The sequence below is a fragment of the Monodelphis domestica genome, chromosome 7, assembly GCF_027887165.1.
Source record: "Monodelphis domestica isolate mMonDom1 chromosome 7, mMonDom1.pri, whole genome shotgun sequence".
NCBI lineage: Eukaryota > Metazoa > Chordata > Mammalia > Didelphimorphia > Didelphidae > Monodelphis > Monodelphis domestica.
Genome location: NC_077233.1, coordinates 182,906,128 through 182,929,388, shown reverse-complemented (window position 1 = coordinate 182,929,388; position 23,261 = coordinate 182,906,128). Strand labels below are relative to the sequence as shown.

General features: G+C 39.2%; 1 protein-coding gene across 1 annotated transcript in view; it reads left to right on the top strand.

The window, feature by feature from the left end:
• TEKT5 (tektin 5) overlaps positions 1–22,823 on the top strand; it is an 85,080-nt gene extending 62,257 nt beyond the window's left edge. The window contains exons 6-7 of the mRNA XM_001366669.4: positions 18,864–19,018; positions 22,397–22,823. Coding sequence (XP_001366706.1) covers positions 18,864–19,018; positions 22,397–22,613 — 372 coding nt within the window. The 3' untranslated portion in view covers positions 22,614–22,823. The remainder of the gene's footprint in view (positions 1–18,863; positions 19,019–22,396) is intronic.
• Positions 22,824–23,261: the final 438 nt, after the last annotated feature.

Genomic DNA, 23,261 nt, shown 5'->3' with positions numbered 1-23,261 from the left:
CAATTTTCCCAGCAGTTTATCAAATAGTGGATTTTTGTCCCAAAAGCTGGGGTCTTTGGGTTTGTCATGGACTGTTTGCTGAGGTCATTTATCCCAAGTCTATTCCATTGATCCTCCTTTCCGTCTCTTAGCCAGTACCAAATTGTTTTGATGACCACTGCTTTATAGTATAGTTTGAGATCTAGGACTGCAAGTCCTCCTTCCTTTGCATTTTTTTTCATGATTTCCCTGGATATCCTTGATCTTTTGTTCTTCCAAATGAACTTAGTTATGGTTTTTTTCTAATTCAGTAAAGAAGTTTTTTGGTAGTTCAATGGGAATGGCACTAAATAAGTAAATTAATTTGGGTAGGATTGTCATTTTTATTATGTTAGCTCATCCCACCCATGAGCAATCAATGTTTTTCCAATTTTTTACATCTAGTTTTAGCTGGGTGGAAAGTGTTTTGTAGTTGTGTTCATATAGTTCCTGTGTTTGTCTCGGCAGATAGATTCCTAAGTATTTTATATTGTCTAGGATGATTTTAAATGGTGTTTCTCTTTCTAATCCTTGCTGGTGAAATGGGTTAGAGTTATATAGAAATGCTGATGACTTATGTGGGTTTATTTTGTATACTGCAACTTTGCTAAAGTTGTTGATTATTTCAAGTAACTTTTTTGGTTGATTCTCTAGGATTCCTTAAGTAAACCATCATATCATCCTCAAAGAGTGATAGCTTGGTCTCCTCAGTGCCAATTTTAATACCTTCAATTTCTTTTTCTTCTCTAATTACTACTGCTAGTGTTTCTAGTACAATGTTAAATAATAGAGGTGATAATGGGCATCCTTGTTTTACTCCTTAAATTATTGGGAAGGCTTCTAGTTTATCCCCATTGCAGATGATGTTTGCTGATGGTTTTAGATATATACTATTTATTATTTTTAGGAAAGGCCCTTCTATTCCTATATTTTCTAGTGTTTTCAATAGTAATGGATTTTGTATTTTGTCAACAGCTTTTTCTGCATCTATTGAGATAATCATGTGATTTTTGTCAGTTTGCTTGTTAATATGGTCAATTATGTGGATGGTTTTCCTAATATTGAACCATCTTTGCATTCCTGGTATGAATCCTGCCTGCTCATAGTGGATAACCCTTGTGATGACTTGCTGGAGTCTTTTTGCTAGTATCCTATTTAAGATTTTTGCATCTATATTCATTAGGGATATTGGTCTATAGTTTTCTTTCTCTGTTTTTGACCTGCCTGGCTTTGGAATCAGTACCATGTTTGTTGTTGTAAAATGAATTTGGTAGAACTCCTTCTTGGCTTATTCTGTCAAATAGTTTGTTTAATATTGGGATTAGTTGCTCTTTGAATGTTTGATAGAATTCATTTGTGAATCCATTTGGACCTAGGGATTTTTCTTAGGGAGTTCTTTGATGGCTTGTTCAATTTCTTTTTCTGATATAGGGTTTTGTTTAGGTAATTTATTTCTTCCTCTTTTAGTCTAGGCAATTTATATTTTTGTAAGTATTCATCCATATCACCTGGATTGCCATATTTGTTGCCATATAATTGGGCATAGTAGTTTTTAATGATTGCCTTAATTTCCTCTGCATTAGAGGTGAGCTCTCCTGTTACATCTTGGATATTGTCAATTTGGTTTTTTTTTTCCTTTTTTTAATTAGACTGACTAGTACTTTGTCTATTTTATTTGTTTTTTCAAAGTACCAGCTTCTAGTCTTATTTATTAAATCAATAATTCTTTGACTTTCAATTTTATTAATTTCTCCTTTGAGTTTTAGGATCTCTAATTTAGTCTTCATCTGAGGATTTTTAATTTGTTCGCTTTCTAATTTTTTAATTTGCATGCCCAATTCATTGACCTCTGTCCTTCTTAATTTGTTAATATATGAACTGAAGGATATAAATTTCTCCCTCAGTACTGCTTTGGCTGCATCCCATAGGTTTTGAAAGTATGTCTTACCATTGTCATTTTCTTCAATGAAGTTATTAATTGTTTCTACGATTTGTTCTTTAACTAACTGGTTTTGGAGAATTGTATTGTTTAATTTCCAATTAATTTTTGATTTACCTCTCCATGTTCCCTTACTAATTATTATTTTCATTGCATTGTGATCTGAGAAATTTGCATTTATTATTTCTGTTCTTTTGCACTTGTTTGCAAAGTTTTTATGGCCTAATACATGATCAATTTTGGTGAATGTACCATGTACTGCTGAAAAGAAGGTATATTCCTTTTTGTCCCTATTTATTTTTCTCCACACGTCTACTAACTCTAATTTTTCTAAGATTTCATTCAATTCTCTTACCTCTTTCTTATTTATTTTTTGGTTTGATTTATCTAGTTCAGATAGAGGAAGGTTCAGGTATCTCACTAGTATAGTTTTTCTGTCTATTTCATCCTTGAGCTACTCTAGTTTCTCCTTTAGAAATTTGGATGCTATGCCATTTGGTGCATACATGTTGAGTACAGATATTTCCTCATTGTCTATACTGACTTTTATCAGGATGTAATTACCTTCCCTATGTCTTTTAACTAGATTTATTTTTACTTTGGCTTAGTCGGATATCATGATTGTGACTCCTGCCTTCTTTTTATCAGTTGATGCCCAATAGATTTGCCTCCATCCTCTTACTTTCACCCTATGCGTATCTACCTTCCTCGTGTGTGTTTCTTGTAGACAGCATATGGTAGGGTTTTGGATTCTAATCCACTCTGCTATTCACTTGCATTTTATGGGTGAGTTCATTCTATTCACATTCAGAGTTATGATTACTAGCTGTGTATTACCCAGCATTTTGATTTCTACTCTTGTTCCTGATTTTTCTTCTTTCACTATTTCTTTCTATACCAATGTTTGTTTTTAATCAGTCCCCCTAGTTCCCACCATTATTTTACTTCCCTTTCTACCCCCTCCCTTCTTATTTTCCCCCCCTTGTTTTCCCTGTAGTCTTTCTAAAATTAACCCCCCACTCCCTCCCTCCCTTGTACTGCTTCCCTCCCACCAGTCCATTTGTTACCCTTCTACTCCCCTATAGGGCACAAATCTATTCTCTGCCCTAATGGATTGGATTGTTCTTCCCTCTTTGGGTCAATTTCAAAGCATTTAAGAGTTGAGTATTTCCTATCTCTGACCTCTTTACCCTTCCAATGTATTGATGTTCTCCCCCCTCCCACCCTGAGCTTCTTTGTGACATATAAATTTACCCCCATTTGTTTCTTTTCCCATTTCTTTTAATATTAATGTATTTTTAGCTCTAGTTATATATATATATATGTATATATATGCATACACATGTGTATGTATTTATGCATGCATATATCTATATACCTATTTATGTCTTATCCTTTCATCCTATACAGTTTGTCACTGTTCCCTTTAAGTGTACTTCTTTTGCTGCCGAGGTAATAACAGTTTTTAAGAGTTACCAGGGGGTTGGTACTGGCTAAGAGACAGAAAGGAGGATCAGTGGAATAGACTGGGGGCAAGCAACCTTAGCAAGACAGTATATGACAAACCCAAAGATCCCAGATTTTGGGACAAAAATCCACTATTTCATAAAAACTGCTGGGAAAATTGGAGGACAGTGTGGGAAAGATTAGGTTTAGATCAACACCTCACACCCTACACCAAGATAAATTCAAAATGGATGAATGACTTGAACATAAAGAAGGAAACTATAAGAAAATTAGGCGAACACAGAATAGTATACATGTCAGACCTTTGGGAAGGGAAAGACTTCAAAACCAAGCAAGAATTAGAAAGAGTTACAAAATGCAAAATAAATAATCTGGATTACATCAAATTAAAAAGGTTTTGTACAAACAAAACCAATGTAACCAAAATCAGAAGGGTAGCAACAAATTGGGAAACAATCTTCATAAAAACCTCTGACAAAGGTTTAATTACTCAAATTTATAAAGAACTAAATCAATTGTACAAAAAATCAAGCCATTCTCCAATTGACAAATGGGCAAGGGACATGAACAGGCAGTTCATAGCCAAAGAAATCAAAACTATTGATAAGTACATGAAAAAGTGTTCTACATCTCTTATAATCAGAGATATTCAAATCAAAACAACTCTGAGGTATCACCTCACACCTAGCAGATTGGCTAACATGACAGCTATGGAAAGTAATGAATGCTGGAGGGGATGTGGCAAAGTGGGGACATTAATTCATTGCTGGTGGAGTTGTGAATTGATCCAACCATTCTGGATGGCAATTTGGAACTATGCCCAAAGGGTGATAAAAGACTGTCTGCCCTTTGATCAAGCTATAGCACTGCTGGGTTTGTACCCCAAAGAGATAATAAGGAAAAAGACTTGTACAAGAATATTCATAGCTGCGCTCTTTGTGGTGGCCAAAAATTGGAAAATGAGGGGATGCCCTTCAATTGGGGAATGGCTAAACAAATTGTGGTATATGTTGGTGATGGAATACTATTGTGCTAAAAGAAATAATAAAGTAGAGGAATTCCATGGAGACTGGAACAACCTCATGGAAGTGATGCAGAGCGAAAGGAGCAGAACCAAAAAAAAATTGTACACAGAGACTGATACATTGTGGTACAATCGAAGGTGATGGACTTCTCCATTAGTATCAATGCAATGTCCCTGAACAATCTGCAGGGATCTAAAAAATACTACCCACAAGCAGAGGATAAACTGTGGGAGTAAAAACACCAAAGAAAAGCAACTGCTTGACTACAGGGTTTGAGGGGATGAGACTGAGGAGAGACTCTAAATGAACACTATAATGCAAATTCCAACAACAGGGAAATGGGTTCGAGTCAAGAACACATGTGATAACCAGTGGAATCGTGCATCGGCTATGGGAGAGGGAAAAGGGGCGGGGGGGGGAAGAAAAGAAAATGATCTTTGTTTCCAGTGAATAATGTATGGAAACGACCAAATAAAATAATGTTTAATAATAAAAAAATTAAAAAAAAGAAAGATAGTTCTAAAAGAGGAAAAGGGGGAGGACCTTGAAACAGTGATCCTTTTACAATTCAGTCCCTCAATGGGTTTACCAGAAAAATCACAATTTACACTTGATCCAAATAAGTTAGTTTTTTCTTTCTTTCTTTTTTTTTAAAATATTATTTTATTTGGTCGTTTTCATACATTATTCACTGGAAACAAAGATTGTTTTCTTTTCCTTCCCCCCCCCCCCCCCGCCTTTCCCTCTCCCATAGCCGACACATGATTCCACTGGTTATCACATGTGTTCTTGACTCGAACCCATTTCCCTGTTGTTGGAGTTTGCATTATAGTGTTCATTTAGAGTCTCTCCTCAGTCTTATCTCCTCCAACCCTGTGGTCAAGCAGTTGCTTTTCAGCGGTGTTTTTACTCCCACAGTTTATCCTCTGCTTGTGGGTAGTATTTTTTTTAGATCCCTGCAGATTGTTCAGGGAAATTGCATTGATACTAATGGAGAAGTCCATCACCTTCGATTGTACCACAATGTATCAGTCTCTGTGTATAATGTTTTCCTGGTTCTGCTCCTTTCGCTCTGCATCACTTCCTGGAGGTTGTTCCAGTTCACATGGAATTCCTCCACTTTATTATTCCTTTGAGCACAATAGTATTCCATCACCAACATATACCACAATTTGTTCAGCCATTCCCCAATTGAAGGGCATCCCCTCATTTTCCAATTTTTGGCCACCACAAAGAGCGCAGCTATGAATATTTTTGTACAAGTCTTTTTGTCCATTATCTCTTTGGGGTACAAGCCCAGCAGTGCTATGGCTGGATCAAAGGGCAGACAGTCTTTTATCGCCCTTTGGACATAGTTCCAAATTGCCCTCCAGAATGGTTGGATCAATTCACAACTCCACCAGCAATGAATTAATGTCCCCACTTTGCCACATCCCCTCCAGCATTCATTACTTTGCATAGCTGTCATGTTAGCCAATCTGCTAGGTGTGAGATGATACCTCAGAGTTGTTTTGATTTGCATCTCTCTGATTATAAGAGATGTAGAGCACTTTTTCATGTGCTTATTAATAGTTTTGATTTCTTTGGCTGAGAATTGCCTGTTCATGTCCCTTGCCCATTTGTCAATTGGAGAATGGCTTGATTTTTTGTACAATTGATTTAGTTCTTTATAAATTTGAGTAATTAAACCTTTGTCAGAGGTTTTTATGAAGATTGTTTCCCAATTTGTTGCTACCCTTCTGATTTTGGTTACATTGGTTTTGTTTGTACAAAAACTTTTTAATTTGATGTAATCCAGATTATTTATTTTGCATTTTGTAATTCTTTCTAATTCTTGCTTGGTTTTGAAGTATTTCCCTTCCCAAAGGTCTGACATGTATACTATTCTGTGTTCGCCTAATTTTCTTATAGTTTCCTTCTTTATGTTCAAGTCATTCATCCATTTTGAATTTATCTTGGTGTAGGGTGTGAGGTGTTGATCTAAGCCTAATCTTTCCCATACTGTCCTCCAATTTTCCCAACAGTTTTTATGAAATAGTGGATTTTTGTCCCAAAATCTGGGATCTTTGGGTTTGTCATATACTGTCTTGCTGAGGTTGCTTGCCCCCAGTCTATTCCACTGATCCTCCTTTCTGTCTCTTAGCCAGTACCAAATTGTTTTGATGACCGCTGCTTTATAATATAGTCTGAGATCTGGGACTGCAAGACCCCCTTCCTTTGTATTTTTTTTCATTAATTCCCTGGATATCCTTGATCTTTTGTTCTTCCAAATGAACTTTGTTATGTTTTTTTCTAAATCAGTAAAAAAAATTTTTGGAAGTTCCATGGGTATGGCACTAAATAGATAGATGAGTTTGGGTAGGATGGTCATTTTTATTATATTGGCTCGTCCTACCCATGAGCAGTTAATGTTCTTCCAATTGTTCAAGTCTAGTTTTAGTTGTGTGGAAAGTGTTTTGTAGTTGTGTTCATATAGATCCTGTGTTTGTCTCAGGAGATAGATTCCTAAGTATTTTATTTTGTCTTGGGTAATTTTGAATGGGATTTCTCTTTCTAGTTCTTGCTGCTGAGCTGTGTTGGAATTATATAGAAATGCTGATGACTTATGTGGGTTTATTTTGTATCCTGCAACTTTGCTAAAGTTGTTGATTATTTCAATTAGCTTTTTGGTTGAGTCTCTAGGATTCTTTAAGTAGACCATCATGTCATCTGCAAAGAGCGATAATTTGGTCTCCTCCTTGCCTATTTTGATGCCTTCAATTTCTTTTTCTTCTCTAATTGCTACTGCTAGTGTTTCTAATACAATGTCAAATAATAGAGGTGATAATGGGCATCCTTGTTTCACTCTTGATCTTAATGGGAATGGATTTAGTTTATCCCCATTGCAGATGATATTAGCTGATGGTTTTAGATATATACTGTTTATTATTTTTAGGAATGACCCTTCTATTCCTATGCTTTCTAGTGTTTTTAGTAGGAATGGGTGTTGTATTTTATCAAAGGCTTTTTCTGCATCTATTGAGATAATCATGTGGTTCTTGTTGGTTTGCTTGTTGATGTGGTCAATTATGTGGATAGTTTTCCTAATGTTGAACCAGCCCTGCATCCCTGGTATAAATCCTACTTGATCATGGTGGATGACCCTTCTAATCACTTGCTGGAGTCTTTTTGCTAGTATCCTATTTAAGATTTTTGCATCTATATTCATTAGGGAGATTGGCCTATAGTTTTCTTTCTCTGTTTTTGGCCTGCCTGGCTTTGGAATTAGTACCATGCTTGTGTCATAAAAGGAGTTTGGTAGGACTCCCTCTTTGCTTATTATGTCAAATAGTTTGTATAGTATTGGGGTTAACTGTTCTCTGAATGTTTGATAGAATTCGCTGGTGAATCCATCAGGCCCTGGGGATTTTTTCTTAGGAAGTTCTGTGATGGCCTGTTGGATTTCTTTTTCTGATATGGGATTATTTAAGAAAACTATTTCTTCTTCTGTTAGTCTAGGCAATTTATATTTTTGTAAATATTCATCCATATCACCTAGGTTGGTATATTTATTGCCATATAGTTGGACAAAGTAGTTTTTAATGATTGCCTTAATTTCCTCTTCATTGGAGGTGAGATCCCCCTTTTCATCCTTGATGCTATTAATTTGCCTTTCTTCTTTCCTTTTTTTAATTAAATTAACCAGTACTTTGTCTATTTTGTCTGTTTTTTCAAAGTACCAGCTTCTAGTCTTGTTTATTAGCTCAATAGTTCTGTCACTTTCTATTTTATTAATTTCTCCCTTAATTTTTAGGATCTCTAGTATGGTTTTCTTCTGGGGGGTTTTAATTTGTTCATTCTCAAGTTTTTTGATTTGCATTTCCAATTCCTTGGTCTCTGTCCTCCCTAATTTGTTAATATATGCACTTAAGGATATGAATTTTCCTCTAAGTACTGCCTTGGCTGCATCCCATAAGGTTTGAAAGGATGTTTTGCCGTTGTCATTTTCTTCAACGAAATTGTTAATTGTTTCTATGATTTCTTCTCTAACTATCCGATTTTGGAGTATCATGTTATTTAATTTCCAATTAATTTTTGATTTGGGTCTCCATGTACCCTTGCCGATCAATATTTTAATTGCCTTGTGATCTGAAAAGGCTGCAGTTAATATTTCTGCTTTTCTGCATTTAAGTGCCATGTTTCTATGACCTAGTGTATGATCTATTTTTGTGAATGTGCCATGTGGTGCTGAAAAGAAGGTGTATTCTTTTTTGTCCATATTTATTTTTCTCCATATGTCTATTAATTCTAATTTTTCTAAGATTTCATTCACCTCTTTTACCTCTTTCTTATTTATTTTTTGATTTGATTTATCTAAATTTGATAGTGGTTGGTTCAAGTCTCCCACTAATATGGTTTTACTGTCTATTTCCTCCTTCAATTCTCCTAGTTTCTCTATTAAAAATTTGGATGCTATACCATTTGGTGCATACATGTTGATTAGTGATATTTCCTCATTGTCTATACTTCCTTTTAGCATAATATATTTGCCTTCCCTATCCCTTTTGATCAGGTCTATTTGTACTTTGGCTTTGTCAGATATCATGATTGCAACTCCTGCCTTCTTTCTATCGGTTGAGGCCCAAAAGGTCTTACTCCAACCTTTAATTCTAACCTTGTGAGTGTCAACCCGTCTCATATGTGTTTCTTGAAGACAACATATGGTAGGGTTTTGGGTTCTAATCCAATCTGCTATTTGTCTGCGTTTTATGGGTGAGTTCATCCCATTCACGTTCAAAGTTATGATTGTTATTTGTGGATTCGCTGGCATTTTGATATCTTCCCCTAGTTCTGACCTTTCTTCTTTAGCTTTCTCCTTTTAAACCAGTGATTTACTTTAGGTCAGTCCCCCTAGTCCCCTCCCTTGAGATGCTTCCCTTTCTAGCCCCTCCCTTTTTATGCTCCCTTCCCCTCCCCCCTCTCCTTCCCTCCCTTTTTGTACTCCCTCCCCCTCCCCCTCCTTAATTTTCCTTTCTTTCTTGCCCTAATGGATAAGATAGAATTCAGGATCCCACTGGATCTAGATGTTCTTCCCTCTCAGATTTGATTTCACTGAGAGTAAGGTTTAAGTAATTCCACTTCACGCTCTCTTCCTCTCCTTCTCATATGAGAGTTCTTCCCCTCCCCTTCCCATGTGTATCTTTATATGGGAAAGTTTATTCTATTGATTCCCCCCTAATTCTTGAAGTTAATCTTAGTATTATCATGGTTCCCCCCTCCCTTTTCCTTTTTTTGCCCCAACTTTCCCCAAATCTTCTTAATTCCCCAATCTTTCCCTATGCATGTTTCTTCTAACTACTCTTATGATGATACAATTTATGAGAGTTACACAAAACATTTTCCCCACATATTAATATATATAATTTGATGTAAATGTAGTCCTTATAGAAGAGAGTTTGACTTAAAGAGAAAGATAAAATTTATCTCCTTTTCCCTTTCTTTCATATTTACCTTTTCATGTTTCTCTTGCTTTCTGTGCTTGGATATCGAACTTTCCGCAGAGCTCTGGTCTTTTCTTAGCAAATGCTTGGAAATCTTCTATTTTGTTGAATGCCCATACTTTCCCCTGGAAGTATATAGTCAGTTTTGCTGGGTAGTTGATTCTTGGTTGGAGACCCAGCTCTCTTGCCTTTCTAAATATCGTGTTCCATGCTTTGCGGTCTCTTAGTGTGTTAGCCGCTAAGTCGTGTGTGATCCTTATGGGAGCCCCCTTATATCTGAAGCTCTTCTTCTTGGCTTCTTGTAGGATTTTCTCCTTTACTTGGAAGCTCTTGAATTTGGCAATTACATTCCTAGGCGTTGTCTTTTGGGGATTTAGTATAGAAGGTGTTCTATGAATCCTTTCTATTTCTATTTTGCCCCCTTGCTCCAGAACGTGAGGGCAATTTTCTTTTATAATCTCCTGTAGAATAATATCCAATTTGTTGTTTACCTCTGGTTTTTCTGGGAGACCAATGATACGGAGATTTTCTCGTCTTCCTCTGTTCTCCAGGTCCGTGACCTTCTCAGTGAGATATTTTATGTTTTCTTCCAATTCATTAATTATTTGGGTTTGCTTTATTGATTCTTGCTGTTTTATCATCTCACTTTCTTCGAGGTGCTTAATTCTGGTCATTAGGGACTGGTTTTGCTTTTCAGCCTTGTCTGCCCTTCTATTGGATGCTTCGAGTTCTTTTTCCAATTGAGTAGTCTTATCTGTCAGACAGCTGATCTCTTTCTCCCATTTTTCTTTCCAGAAGGTTTCCATCTTTTGGATAAGTTCCAGTTTGAGATCTTCCAGAGCTTGTTGATAGTTTCCATTTTGGGAGGCGTGTTCTGAATTTTTTTGGATTTCCTCCTCATTCTCCTCTTTTCCTTGGGTACTTCCATCATAAAAGTTTTCAATAGTCACTTTTTTCCCTTTCTTCCTGGAGGCTTGATTTTGGGCCATGTGAGCCATCCCTTTGGTGGTTTTATTCCCCTTTCCTTTTTGGTCTGGGGTCTGGGTTATAAGAGCGGTTTTTCTGTGAATTTAGGTTGCTTCAGACTAGTTCTTCCCAGCCTCCGAGCCCAGGTATTCAGCTCCGCCCAGATAATCAGCGCGCGTTGTTCAGCGCAGCCGCCCCAAGTACAGTTCCGCTGGATTCTCCAGTGAAAGCGCCCTGAGACGTTTTTTCCTGGCAGTCCCCAGATCCCAAGGACCCTGGAGTGCCCCCCCAGACAGAGACGCTCCCCACTCACTCGCTGTCCCGGTGTGCGCTCAGGTAGCTCACTCTGGTTTATGGGGGAGGTGGGGTGGGGGAAGGGCGGCTCAGTTCACTTTTCTGTGCAAGCTTTTCCTTCTTATTTTAGTGTGGAAATGTTCAAGCCCCACGTACCTTTGCCTCTGTGGGGTACTGGGGAGTCCTTCTGTTCCTCCAAAGGTGATTTTATGCTCCTTTGATGTAGTCTATTTCGTTCGGTGCTGGGGAGAGGAAGCGTGTGGCGTCTAGATTGCAGCCATGATTACCCGGAAGTCTCAAGTTAGTTTTTTAAGAGTAGAAAAATACTAAAAAGTTTGCCATATTTACCTCTGTAGGCAGTCTTATTTTCTGTAATTGTTTTCTATTCTCTTATAAATTGTTATAATTTTGTGTTATCTTATATCCCTTATTAGATACCTCTCCTTTTTTCTTTGGACTGTCGTATTTCATCCCTGGAATTTTTCTTAGTCTTCAATTAACTGACCTAATTTCTATGATTAGGATTTTTTGGTGGTTGTTTTTTATTAAAGTCAACACAATACAGCACCTTGTTACCATTCCTACTCTTTCTACATGTATTGCTATAATTATGAATTTTGTCTTTCTTATATTTTTTGCTCTCCTGAATGTTCTTTCTAGATGTAAATTTAAATGTGAAAACTAAAAAAAAAAAGAGTTACCAGGGGGCAGCTGGGTAGCTCAGTGGATTGAGAGCCAGGCCTAGAGATGGGAGGTCCTAGGTTCAAATCTCGCCTCAGGCACTTCCTAGCTGTGTGACCCTGGGCAAGTCACTTCACCCCCATTGCCTAGCCCTTACCACTCTTCTGCCTTGGAGCCAATACACAGTATTGACTTCAAGACAGAAGGTAAGGGTTTTAGAGAAAAATAAAAAAAAAATAATTTAATTTTTAAAAAAGAGTTACCAATGACCTCTTTTCTTATAGGGATACATATCATTTTAACTTATTGAGACTCTTAAAAATTTTTTTGTTTTGTTTTTCTTTTTTCCCTCTGTTTTAATTACCTTTTGATGATTCTCTTGAGTTCTGTGCTTGGACATCAAATTTTCTGTTCAGGTCTGGTCTTTTCTTTACGAATTCTTGGAATTCTTCTATTTTGTTGAATGACCATACTTTCCCCTGTAAGAATATAGTCAGTTTGGCTGGGTAGTTGATTCTTGGTTGTAGACCTAGTTCCCTTGCTTTCCAGAATATCATATTCTATGCCTTTCAGGTTTTCAGTGTGGATAAAGCCAGATCCTGCGTTATCCTCACTGTGATTCTGTGGTATCTGAATGACTTCTTCTTGGCAGCTTGTAACATTTTTTCCTTGGTCTGATAGTTCTTGAATTTGGCTATAACATTCTTGGGTGTTGTCAGTTGAGGATTAAGTACAGGAGGTGATCTGTGGATTCTATCAATCTCCACTTTTCCCTCTTGTTCTAGGATATCGGGGCAGTTTTCTTTAATAATTTCCTGTAGTACGATGTCCAGGCTTTTTCTTTTGTCATGGTCTTCTAGTAAACCAATGATTCTTAAATTGTCTCTCCTTGAACGATTTTCTAAATGATCTGTTTTGTGAATGAGATGTTTCATATTTTCCTCAATTTTTTTATTCTTTTGGTTTTGTTTTATAGTGTCTTGCTGCCTTGTGAGGTCACTTAATTCTATTTGTTGTATTCTGGTTCTTAAAGACTGGATTTCATCCCTGGCTTTTTGGTCATCCTTTTCCTTCTGGTCTGATTTTCTTCGGAGGTCATCTTTCATCCTCTTTACCTTGTCTTTCATCTCCTTTTTCTCACCTTTCATCTTCTTCACCTCATCTTTCATCTCCTTTGCCTCATTTTCCAACTGGTTGATTTTGGCTTTCAAGACACTATTTTCTGTTTCCAGATGATTTATTAGTTTTTAAGTTCTTTTCCCAATTGTCTTCAGCTTCTCTTAATTGTGTTTTGAATTGTATTTTGAGTTCTTCCAAAGCCTGTATCCAATTTTCTAGGATTTCTGATTTTTCCTTTGCTGATCCCTCCCCCTCTGTTTTGTTTGCTCTTTGCTTGTTACCTGTACAGAAGCTGTCTATTGTAATTTCTTTCTTTTTCTGTTGTTTGCTTGTGTTTACCCCTTCTTTGCTTCCCATATTTATCTGTGCTCTTTCTCCTCTCTTTATTTTTTTTGGTTTTGGGGCTGTCAGTCTCCCCTCTTGGAACTTTGTCAGATCTCTTGGTCTCTGGGGAAGGAATGTTTACTTCCCTGTCCTCTGGAGGCTTTTGATCGGATTAAGTTCAATTGGGTTGGGTTGTATGTGCTCTGAGGCTGAAGACTCCTGTAAGGCTGGAGCCATTTGGAAGGTCTCAGCTGCCCAGGTTCTCTCCAATTCTCCAGCTGCTTCTCCACTGCCTGCATTCCATGCTCTGAGCCTGGCACAGCACTGTCCACAAGGTACACCAGTGCCTTTGCCCACCTAGATGTTCCTGTCCTTGCAGGAGGCCCTGTACTCTAGTGGGGGAGGGGTCCTGGCATCCCTGAGCTCTGAGGACTCCTGATGGGATTAATATCAACTGGGTTGGTCTGGATGTGCCCCGAGGGAAAAACCTCTGGTGAGACTGGAGCCAGATGGAAGGACCCAGCCACGGGGCTGAAGGCTCTTTGGTCTCTCTCTGGCTGCTTCCCTGCCACCTATGTTGGACGCTCTAAGCCTGACCCAGGTTGCTCTCAAGGTACACCCTCCAGACCAGCACCTTTGCCTGCCCAGAGGTTCCCGCTGCCGCTGGGGTCTCTGCGCTCTGGGTTGGGGGGGAGGGGCCCTGGGACCTTCCTTCTGCCTTCCCCTTAGACCCGAGTGTTCTCAAATTCCAGCTTTTGGGGGGGGGCGTACTTTTTGAATTGAGTCCAGAAGGAGGGTTCCCCGCCTCTGTCCTGTTGTTAAGTTTGAATTTCAGTCCCCTAGGAGCATTCAGTTTGTGATCTGTAAGGAAGGGTTTTCAGAGGTCTGAACTTTTGCTGCTTCTAAGCTGCCATATTGACTCCGCCCCCCAAAGACTGGTTTTGAAGGACTTTGAATACCAAAGAGAGGGTTTTATATTTTATTCTGGAGGCTATAGAGACCAGTAGAGTTTTTGAGCAAGGGGGAATGCCTCTCCTTGCCTTAATTTCTGTCTGTTGAAATCCATCTACTGATTCATTATGGTACATTGGATAAACACTGGCTCAGGAGTCAGAGGACATAGGTTTAAATTCTCATTCTGTCGCTAACTATCTGACTTTGGGCAAGTTATCTGTCCTCCTTTGATCTCCATTTCACAATCATAAAATGAGAAGGTGGAACTAGATGAAATTCTCGCCAGTTCTACATCCATAATCTGTTAGGATTCCTTCAAGAAGCCTTCTATGATATATTGTGGAATGATCAGCTGTGAAAGACTTAGCTACTCTCAGCAATACAATGATCCAGGACAATTCTGAGGGTCTTATGAAAAAGAATGCTATCCACCTCCAAAAAAAAGACCTATTGGAAACGGAATGCAGATCAAAACATGTGATTTTTCACTTAAGTTTATTTGGGGCTTTGTTTGGGTTTTGGTTTCATGTGATTATTCTCTTACAAAAATGAACAGAATGGAAATGTGTTTTGCATGATAATGCATGTATAACCCAGATCAAATTGCTTGTCAGTCTGGGAAAGGAAAGGGAAGAGAGGGAGGGAGACAATTTGGATTTTATAACTTCAGAAAACTTATGTGGAAAATTGTTATTCCATGTAATTGAAAAAAAGAGAGAGAGAGAGAGAGAGAGAGAGAGAGAGAGAGAGAGAGAGAGAGAGAGAGAGAGAAAGAGAGAGAGAGAGAGAGAGAAAGAGAGAAAGAGAGAAAGAGAGAAAGAGAGAAAGAGAGAAAGAGAGAGAGAAAGAGAGAAAGAAAGAAAGAAAGAAAGAAAGAAAGAAAGAAAGAAAGAAAGAAAGAAAGAAAGAAAGAAAGAAAGAAAGAAAGAAAGAAAGAAAGAAAGAAAGAAAGAAAGAAAGAAAGAAAGAAAGAAAGAAAGAAAGAAGAAAGAAAGAAGCAAGCTTTCTTTGGTGCCATTAGCCAGAAGTGACTTTCTTAAATCTCTCCTATGATTTTGTACCAATACCAATAGGGAATATGAGTACAAAGAGGACTAGAACCTCTGGCATGAGAACTTGCCAAGCCCTTTTCAGGGTTGCTTATCCACCTTTGATGTCTACCTGGTACTCAATTCTCACTTGTGGACCCAAGAAGCTGTAGCAAGAGCAGCTACCATACTCTGGTAAACCACCTCAAGTAGATGGACTAAACCAGGCTGAGGGAAACCAATGGGTGACAAACCCATAGATGAGTTAGGAGATGTCTACCCCAAGCATGTGAAGACTTTTCTTGGTAGAATGGGCAGATGAGAACATTTTGTTCCAATGGTCATGAAGGTGGCTGAAGGCAGTATGAAGCACTTAGAGCTTGGTTGGGCATTAAAAATGCAAAAGTTATCCATTGCATTCTGGGCCATCTACTAGTCATCCTGACTTTTGTCTTGCTATTGAACTTTGATGACTCTGGAAGAAAAATTGAAGCTGATGACTATGTAATTCTGCCTCACTTAAATGCAATTTATTCCCAAGGTCCTCTTTGAAAATAAAGAACATACACTGCACACATTCTATCAAGTATTATGTATTTTTTGTACATAGTCTCTTTCCTACATGAGAATGTAGTTTCTTTGGAGGCAGGGATCTTACCTTATTATTATATTAATTTATCTTTGCACCTGTCCTTTGTGTCTGTCCCTTCACTGACTGCTATATTGCCTTATATCTAGTAAGTATTCAACAAATGTTTGTAAACTGATTTTAATTGAATGTATATCCAATTATATACCCATGTATGGTCTGAAGGAATCTAGAAAGGTTCCCTACCCAGAAAACATTTTCCCTACCATCCTGATGTTCCAATATTATTCACTTAATAAAATATTTTATATTATATATATTATATATAATAAAAATGCCCCAAGGAGGCAAATCTGTTAGATCATGTTATCATTAATGGATTTATCAGATCTTTTTGTGGCATCATTGTCTCATTAATTTAGAGGTAGGGGGACATGAAAGACCACTGAGTCCAACATCTTTGTTGTACAGATGAGGAAACTGAGGTGAAGGACATTTTGATGACTTGACCACATTTTTATAGCTAGCACATGGCTGAGGAGGGATTTGAACCTGAGTCTTTCTGACTCCAAGTTCAGTGCCTTATCATTTACAGACTATAGAACTGAAAGGAAATATAAAGATTGTCTATTTTAGAGGTTCTTAGTGTTTTTCTATGTTATGAACCCCTTTGATAATCTGATGAAGCCTATGGACTCCCTTTCAGAATAATGTTTTTAAATGTGTAGAATAAATATAGGCTTAACAAGGAAACCAATTATATTGAAATATAATTACGAAAAAACTTAAATTCATAGTTCCCTGGTTAGAACCCTTTATAGATGAAAAAATTCAAGACCAAAATAGGACATGTAAGTGAAACTTAGAACAGGACATTTTTAATAGACACAGGAAGGGGAAAAGACATGGGCCTCATATAACCAGCTCCTAACATAAGATCATCCTGGGGGTCTTCCATCCTTGGGAGGACTCATAGACAAAAAGAGGAGGGAGAAAGGCAGGGATCTTTGAGAGTAAATGTCATAGTTTTGCCATCTGTGGCCTTTGGGGCTGGGATTCAGCACCTTTGCATCTTCTTCTCATCAGTAAAACCACTTCTTACTTCTCTCTGACCAATTCTTCCCTGACAACCCCTTGTGTTATATCGTCAACAGCACAGTCTCTGGCTGGAAGCCATAATTTCAATCTCCCATCATTTCTCCTAGGATGGTATTGGGTAATGCTTCAGTCCCTCTCAACATTCTCCCAGTGGCTGCTTATTTCCCATACTGCCTAATATCTTCCTGAGCTCCTCAGCATGGCCCTCACCAAGAGAGTTCCTTAGATGGGCTAGACCTGTAACCAGGGAGGGAAAATCCAGGCTCATTTGGGGTTCTTTCTTAAGACTATAAAGTTTCCAAACGAGAGGATGCCCATCAATTGGGGAATGGCTGAGCAAATTGTGGTATATGTTGGTGATGGAATACTATTGTGCTCAAAGGAATAATAAAGTGGAGGAGTTCCATGGAGACTGGAACAACCTCCAGGAAGTGATGCAGAGCGAAAAGGAGCAGAACCAGGAGAACATTGTACACAGAGACTAATACACTGTGGTATAATCGAATGTAATGGACTTCTCCATTAGTGGAGGTGTAATGTCCCTGAACAATCTGCAGGGATCTAGGAGAAAAAAACACTATTCATAAGCAAAGGATAAACTATGGGAGTGGAAACACCGAGGAAAAGCAATTGCCTGACTACAGCAGTTGAGGGGACATGACAGAGGAGAGACTCTAAATGAACACTCTAATGCAAATATTATCAACAAAGCAATGGGTTCAAATCAAGAAAACATGTAATGCCCAGTGGATTTACCCGTCAGCTATGGGGGATGGGGGGAGGAAAAGAAAATGATCTATGTCTTTAATGAATAATGCTTGGAAATGATCAAATTAAATATAATAAAAAAAAACAAAGTTCAAAAAAAAAGACTATAAAGTTTCCAGGTCTTAACTGGGACAGGCCAAGGGATTTCACCATAGGATGAAGCAATTCCTGTTTTGAATATAAATAGTATTTACTTTCTTACTTTAATACTTCACATTTGTATGGTATTTTCATATTTTTAAAAAAGAGCCTTCATGCCTATTATCTTGTTTTATTTTTAGTGGATAAAGGTCACAGAGGAATGCAATTGCCCCATGGAATCTTTTACTCTTTTTTAAAAATCCTTACCTTCTATCTTAGGATTAATAGTAATTATCAGTTCCAAGGCATAAGAGTGGCAAGAGCTAGACAATTGGGGGTAAGTGATTTGCCCAGGATCACACAGCAAGGGAATCTTTCACTCTTTCACAGGGTCTCATATAACAGAAGAGAGTCCTTTTATCACCTTCCTATCAGCTGTGATATTGTTTTAAAATAGAGGAATGACTCAAAGTCAAAAGTTTGGAGTAACTATTCCTAGGGGAGAAAACCAAGTCAAAGTTAGTCATCTCTTTCAAAAATAACTATAGAATGATTATAATAATGGAAACAAAAAAGAAAAATAAAACAACGTTCAATGGTTGGATAATTATAATGACTAATCTTAGCCCCAGTAAGGAAAAGAAGAAATGTACCACCCACCTTTTGTTGGAAAGGTGGAAGCCTATGGTTGTGAAATGTTGCATATGTGGTCAGACAGAAGTGATGTGCCAGTTAGTTTTGCTTAATGGTTTTCCTTTTATTACAAGTGAAGATGCCCTTGGAGAAAAGGGATAAAAGTGGGGAAATTGGTATATCCAGAAATGACCAATGGGAAAAAAGATATCAATAAAAACATTAAGAAAATTAATTGTGGAAGAAACATATAATAGTAAAATTTATTGTGGGGGAAAAGACCTGAAGATTTTATTGCCCACTACATGATTCCCAGGGCAAAAGAGAGGTGAGAGATGAAAAGTAAAAGGAGATAGAGGGCAGGCCACTGCAGCTAATGAGGCTTTGTTGGTTGTCCAGACGTTGCAGGAAATCTTCCAGATTGAGAATACCATCATGCTTTTGGAGAGGGCCATCCTGGCCAAGGAGTGTCCTTTGAAGGTGGCTCAGACGAGGCTAGAGCACAGGACCCGGCGCCCCAATGTGGAACTCTGCAGAGATATAGCTCATTTCAAGTGAGTGGCAATGACTGGCTGTGGGACCTGATTTCATGGAGGGGGATGCCAATATACATATGGGAAGAGGAGCATGGCCCAGTGCTAATAAGGGGAAAGTACTACTAGAGTTTTGGGGAACCCCAAGTCAAGTGTCTAATTGTCAAGGGTGGTAAGTCCCTGGAAACTACATAGAGAAATTCTTCAGGTTGAGATTAGAGGATCTTCTATCCACTGAATTGATTCTCCTGGCAATTTTCAAATCCCCAAAATGTGAGTGTTTGTAATTGTGAGTGATTCAAATAATCCAAATATTTTCCCACTGAGTGTGCTCCCCTTCCTGCTAAAGAAAGGCTCATTTTATTGATGGAAGAACTTCAAAAGAAATAAAAGAAAGTTGCAACCCACCTGAAAAAAAAACTGAGAGAACACTGAACCTTGATCTTCTCAGGTCCCCTCCAACTCTACATCTATGACCTGTGGTCATCTATGATTTATGATCTGGACTCGGGCTTCTAAGTACCACGTCAGGGTCAGATAGGCAAAGAGCTCAGGCCTCTGAGAACTAGAATTAGAATTCTCCATGTAGACTCTAGGTTCCTATCCTCAGAGCTATCATCCATATTCTAGACTGGATTGATCATAAGCTCACAAATCCCAGAAAATCAAGTGCCTGGTACTTCTTTTCCCCATGCAGTAGGTTTCAAGACAGGAACAAGAGTGGCAGGAATGAGGCAATATAGGAGGGAGCCAAGGAACAGGGAGAATTGGAGTCTAGGCAAAACTAAAGAGCAATAAATGAGGCCACATAGAGATTTGGAAAGAAAATACTCTGTGCTGCCCTGATAGGAATGATGCCTGAAGAAAGAACTCTTAGCAGATTTCTTCTGTTTCCTGTCAAAAGTTTACTCACATTGGGAAATGGAAAAGTCTTGCCATTTAGAGTGGTGATGAGTACCTGCCCAAATGGAAAGCCAGAAGGCTTGGGAGTGAGAGGACTTCCCTGGGTCCTCTTGACCAGAGTCTGATTTGACCTCAGTAGTCTCCCCCCTTCCATGGCATGTTCAGATTAGGGTCAGAGGTTTGGCCATCCTAAGGGTATAAGTGCTCAGGGCACCTCTTCTTAACCAAGCCCATGTAGGAAGGAGTAAAATTGTGGGCATTAAAAATGGTCAGCCCTCCCTGAGCTTTCTCCCATCCTCCCATGTTCTCAATTCCGTTCCCTGCCATCCACTGTATTGCCTGCTGGCAACAGTTCACTGCCTCTACTGTGCAGGAAAATAGAGAAAGGGGGTCACAGGAATGGTTAGGACAAAATTTCCAGGGTCGGCCAGCCAGAAGCTTTTTCACAGAAATTTTATCAGAGTTTATCTGCTATTTGTTCCAGAGGAAGTGCTGCTGTTGGCTGAACTCCTCTATCTCTGAGGCTTGCCAACTGTTGGGCCAAAAGGAAATGGGTAGAGGACGTTTCGTTAAGTTTATGGGTGGACTCCTGTTCGGCTGCAGAGAGAGAACTGGCAAATGCCTACAGTTCCTTCCCTACAAGGGCAATTGCCACAGTGTAAATTCAGTCAACAGTTCTTTACTATGTGCCAAGCATTGTGCCAAGTGCTGGGGGTACAAAAAGAGGCAGAAGACAGTCCCTGCCTTCAAGGAGCTTACCATATAACTGGGAGAAACAATATACCAACAACTATATACAAAGCAAGCTATATGCAGGAAAATAGGAAATGATTAAGAGAGGGAAGGTCCTGGAAGTAAGTGTGGTTGGGGAAGCTTCCTGTAGGATGTAGGGTTTTAATTGGTACTTAAAGGAAGCTTGGGGGTGAGTAGGTGAAGAGGAGGAGGGAGAGCATTTCAGGTCTGGGAAGACAGCCAGAAAGAATGACTGAAGAAGAGAGGAGAGACAGACAGAGACAGACCGAGAGAGAGAGACAGAGAGAGAGAGAGAGAGACAGAGACAGAGAGACAGAGAGACAGAGATTGAGAGAAAGAGAGAGAGAGCAGTGTTGCTGGAGAAAAGAGTAGGTTGGGGAAGAAGACATAAGAAAACTGAAAAGGTAGAAGGGGGCTAGGTTAGGAAGGGCTTTGAATGCCAAACAGAGCATTTTGTATTTGCTCCTGGAGGGAATAGGGAGTCACTGGGGTTTTCTAGAAGGAAAAGGAATACCATGATCAGACCCTGCATTTTAGGAAAATCACTTTAATGGCTGAATGGAGGATAAATTGGAATGGAGAGAGATTTAAGGGAAGCAGATTCCAGCAGTCCTTTGCAATAATCCCAAGGAGAGGCAGAACAATAGCAGAACAGAGAAGGCAGTATATTTGAAAGGTGACACAAAGGTGTAATTTTCAGCCCTTGGCAGGGAGGCCAGAAATAAGGGAATAGAGGGAAGCCAAGATCAGCAGAGGGTAGGAAATAACGCCCCTGCTTCAAGAATCCCTGATAGGTTCTGTTCAAAGACATAGGAATTCTTAAAAGGCAATCATATAGGGGAGGAATTTCTGCCATGTCAATGTCCATTATGATAGGACATCGGCTGAGGCAGATGAGGTCAAAAGTCAAGATTATCCAGTTGGCCATTCTTTGTATTATCTAGGTCCTAACGTCTGCTATTCTTCTCACATTTAGCCATTTTGTTTTGAAAAGACTCCACAGGATCCTCTCCCTTCTTTTCTTCCTTTCTTTTACCTGGCCTCAGCCCAAATGTTCTGACATCAGCAGCAGCCTCATCTCCTTTTGGGGAGATCAGTCCTGTATGTCATTGGTGTAATAGAAAACTCCTGATGGGGAAATTCCCTCTACTAAGACAGACTGGCATCTGCTCCACTACTCTGAGGCAGAACCACTGAGACACTAAATGCCTTGTCTGAAATCACACATCCTTGAACCTAGGTCTTCCTTATTTTGAGCTCTGTGTCCAGGATGCCAAGCCAAGTCAATATGACTTTATCTTGTTCATCCTTCAGTCTCCAAGCTAGAGATTGGCCAGATCATTACAGATAGGTAAGTCTCTACCATCTATTTAGTCATTTTCAAGGATGGAGTTCCCAGCCTTAGTCAACCTCATTCCAACCAAGATCCATGATGGGGAATTCATCTCACTATCTAACTGAAATCCTTCAAAGTATTGGCTGTATTCTGTTTTCCTCTTGTCTGGGGCAGGGAGAGTGGTAGAAACCTGGGAGCATAGATTTAGAGGTGGAAGGGATCTTAGAGACCCTAGTCAACCCCCCTCTACATTTTACCAGTGGGGTTGCTTAATTAAGATGCAGGGAGGTTGAATGATGTTCCAGGCCACACAGGTGTCAGAGGCAAGATTAGAGGAGGCCTGAGCCAGTGCTCTTTCGTACCCCAACACGGCCTGCTTGCTCACTGTCTCTTACTCCTGGCCCTAGGCTAGTGAATGAAACATTCACCATCGATGACACCTTGCAGACTCTGAAGCTTCGACTATGTGAGGCACAAGACACCCTGCAGCTTCTGGTCCTCACCAAGTCTCGCCTGGAGCACGATATCGCTGTCAAGGCCAATACGCTCTTCCTTGACAAGGAAAAATGCATGACGATGCGGAAGACCTTCCCCAGCACCCCTCGCCTGGTGGGCTACACATGAGCCTATTAGCCTGCATGTACTTCTGCCTTGTTCCTCTTTCCTTCTCCCTTCCTTACATACGCCTGGCTAGCGGTCCATTCCTTACACCACCTGTTTGGTCCATGATATAAAAGTGAATATCAGAAAAAACAACAACTACATCTTTACTTATTCCCTTTTTCTTTATCAAAAAAGCTATTTATAAAGTCAAATAAATATACCCAAACCACATTTTTTGGAGCTCATTCCTTGGTAAAAATTAAATTTAAAAAGCTTTCTGGCAGGCCGCAAAAGAGGACAATGTCCCCACAAAGACTTTGGCAGGATTTTGCAGTCCCAGGAATAGAAGGGACCTCCTTCGCTTATATAATCATAGAATTTTAGAGGTAGAAGGAGATAAGAAGAGAGGAAACAATATGTGTGTTGAAAAATGTGGTGAGGGTGTTGTGGGGGCTAAGAGGATCAGTTTGAACCTGGAGTGGAGGGTGCAAGAAGGGAAATAGAAGTGACCAGGCTGGAAAGTTGAGCTGAGGGGTGCAGCTACGTTGCTTAGTGGTTAGAGAACCAGGCAAGAGATCCTGGGTTCAAATTTGACCTCAGACACTTCCTAGCCATTGACCCTGGACTACTCTGTTAACCTCCATTGCGTAGCCCTTCCTGCTCTTCTGC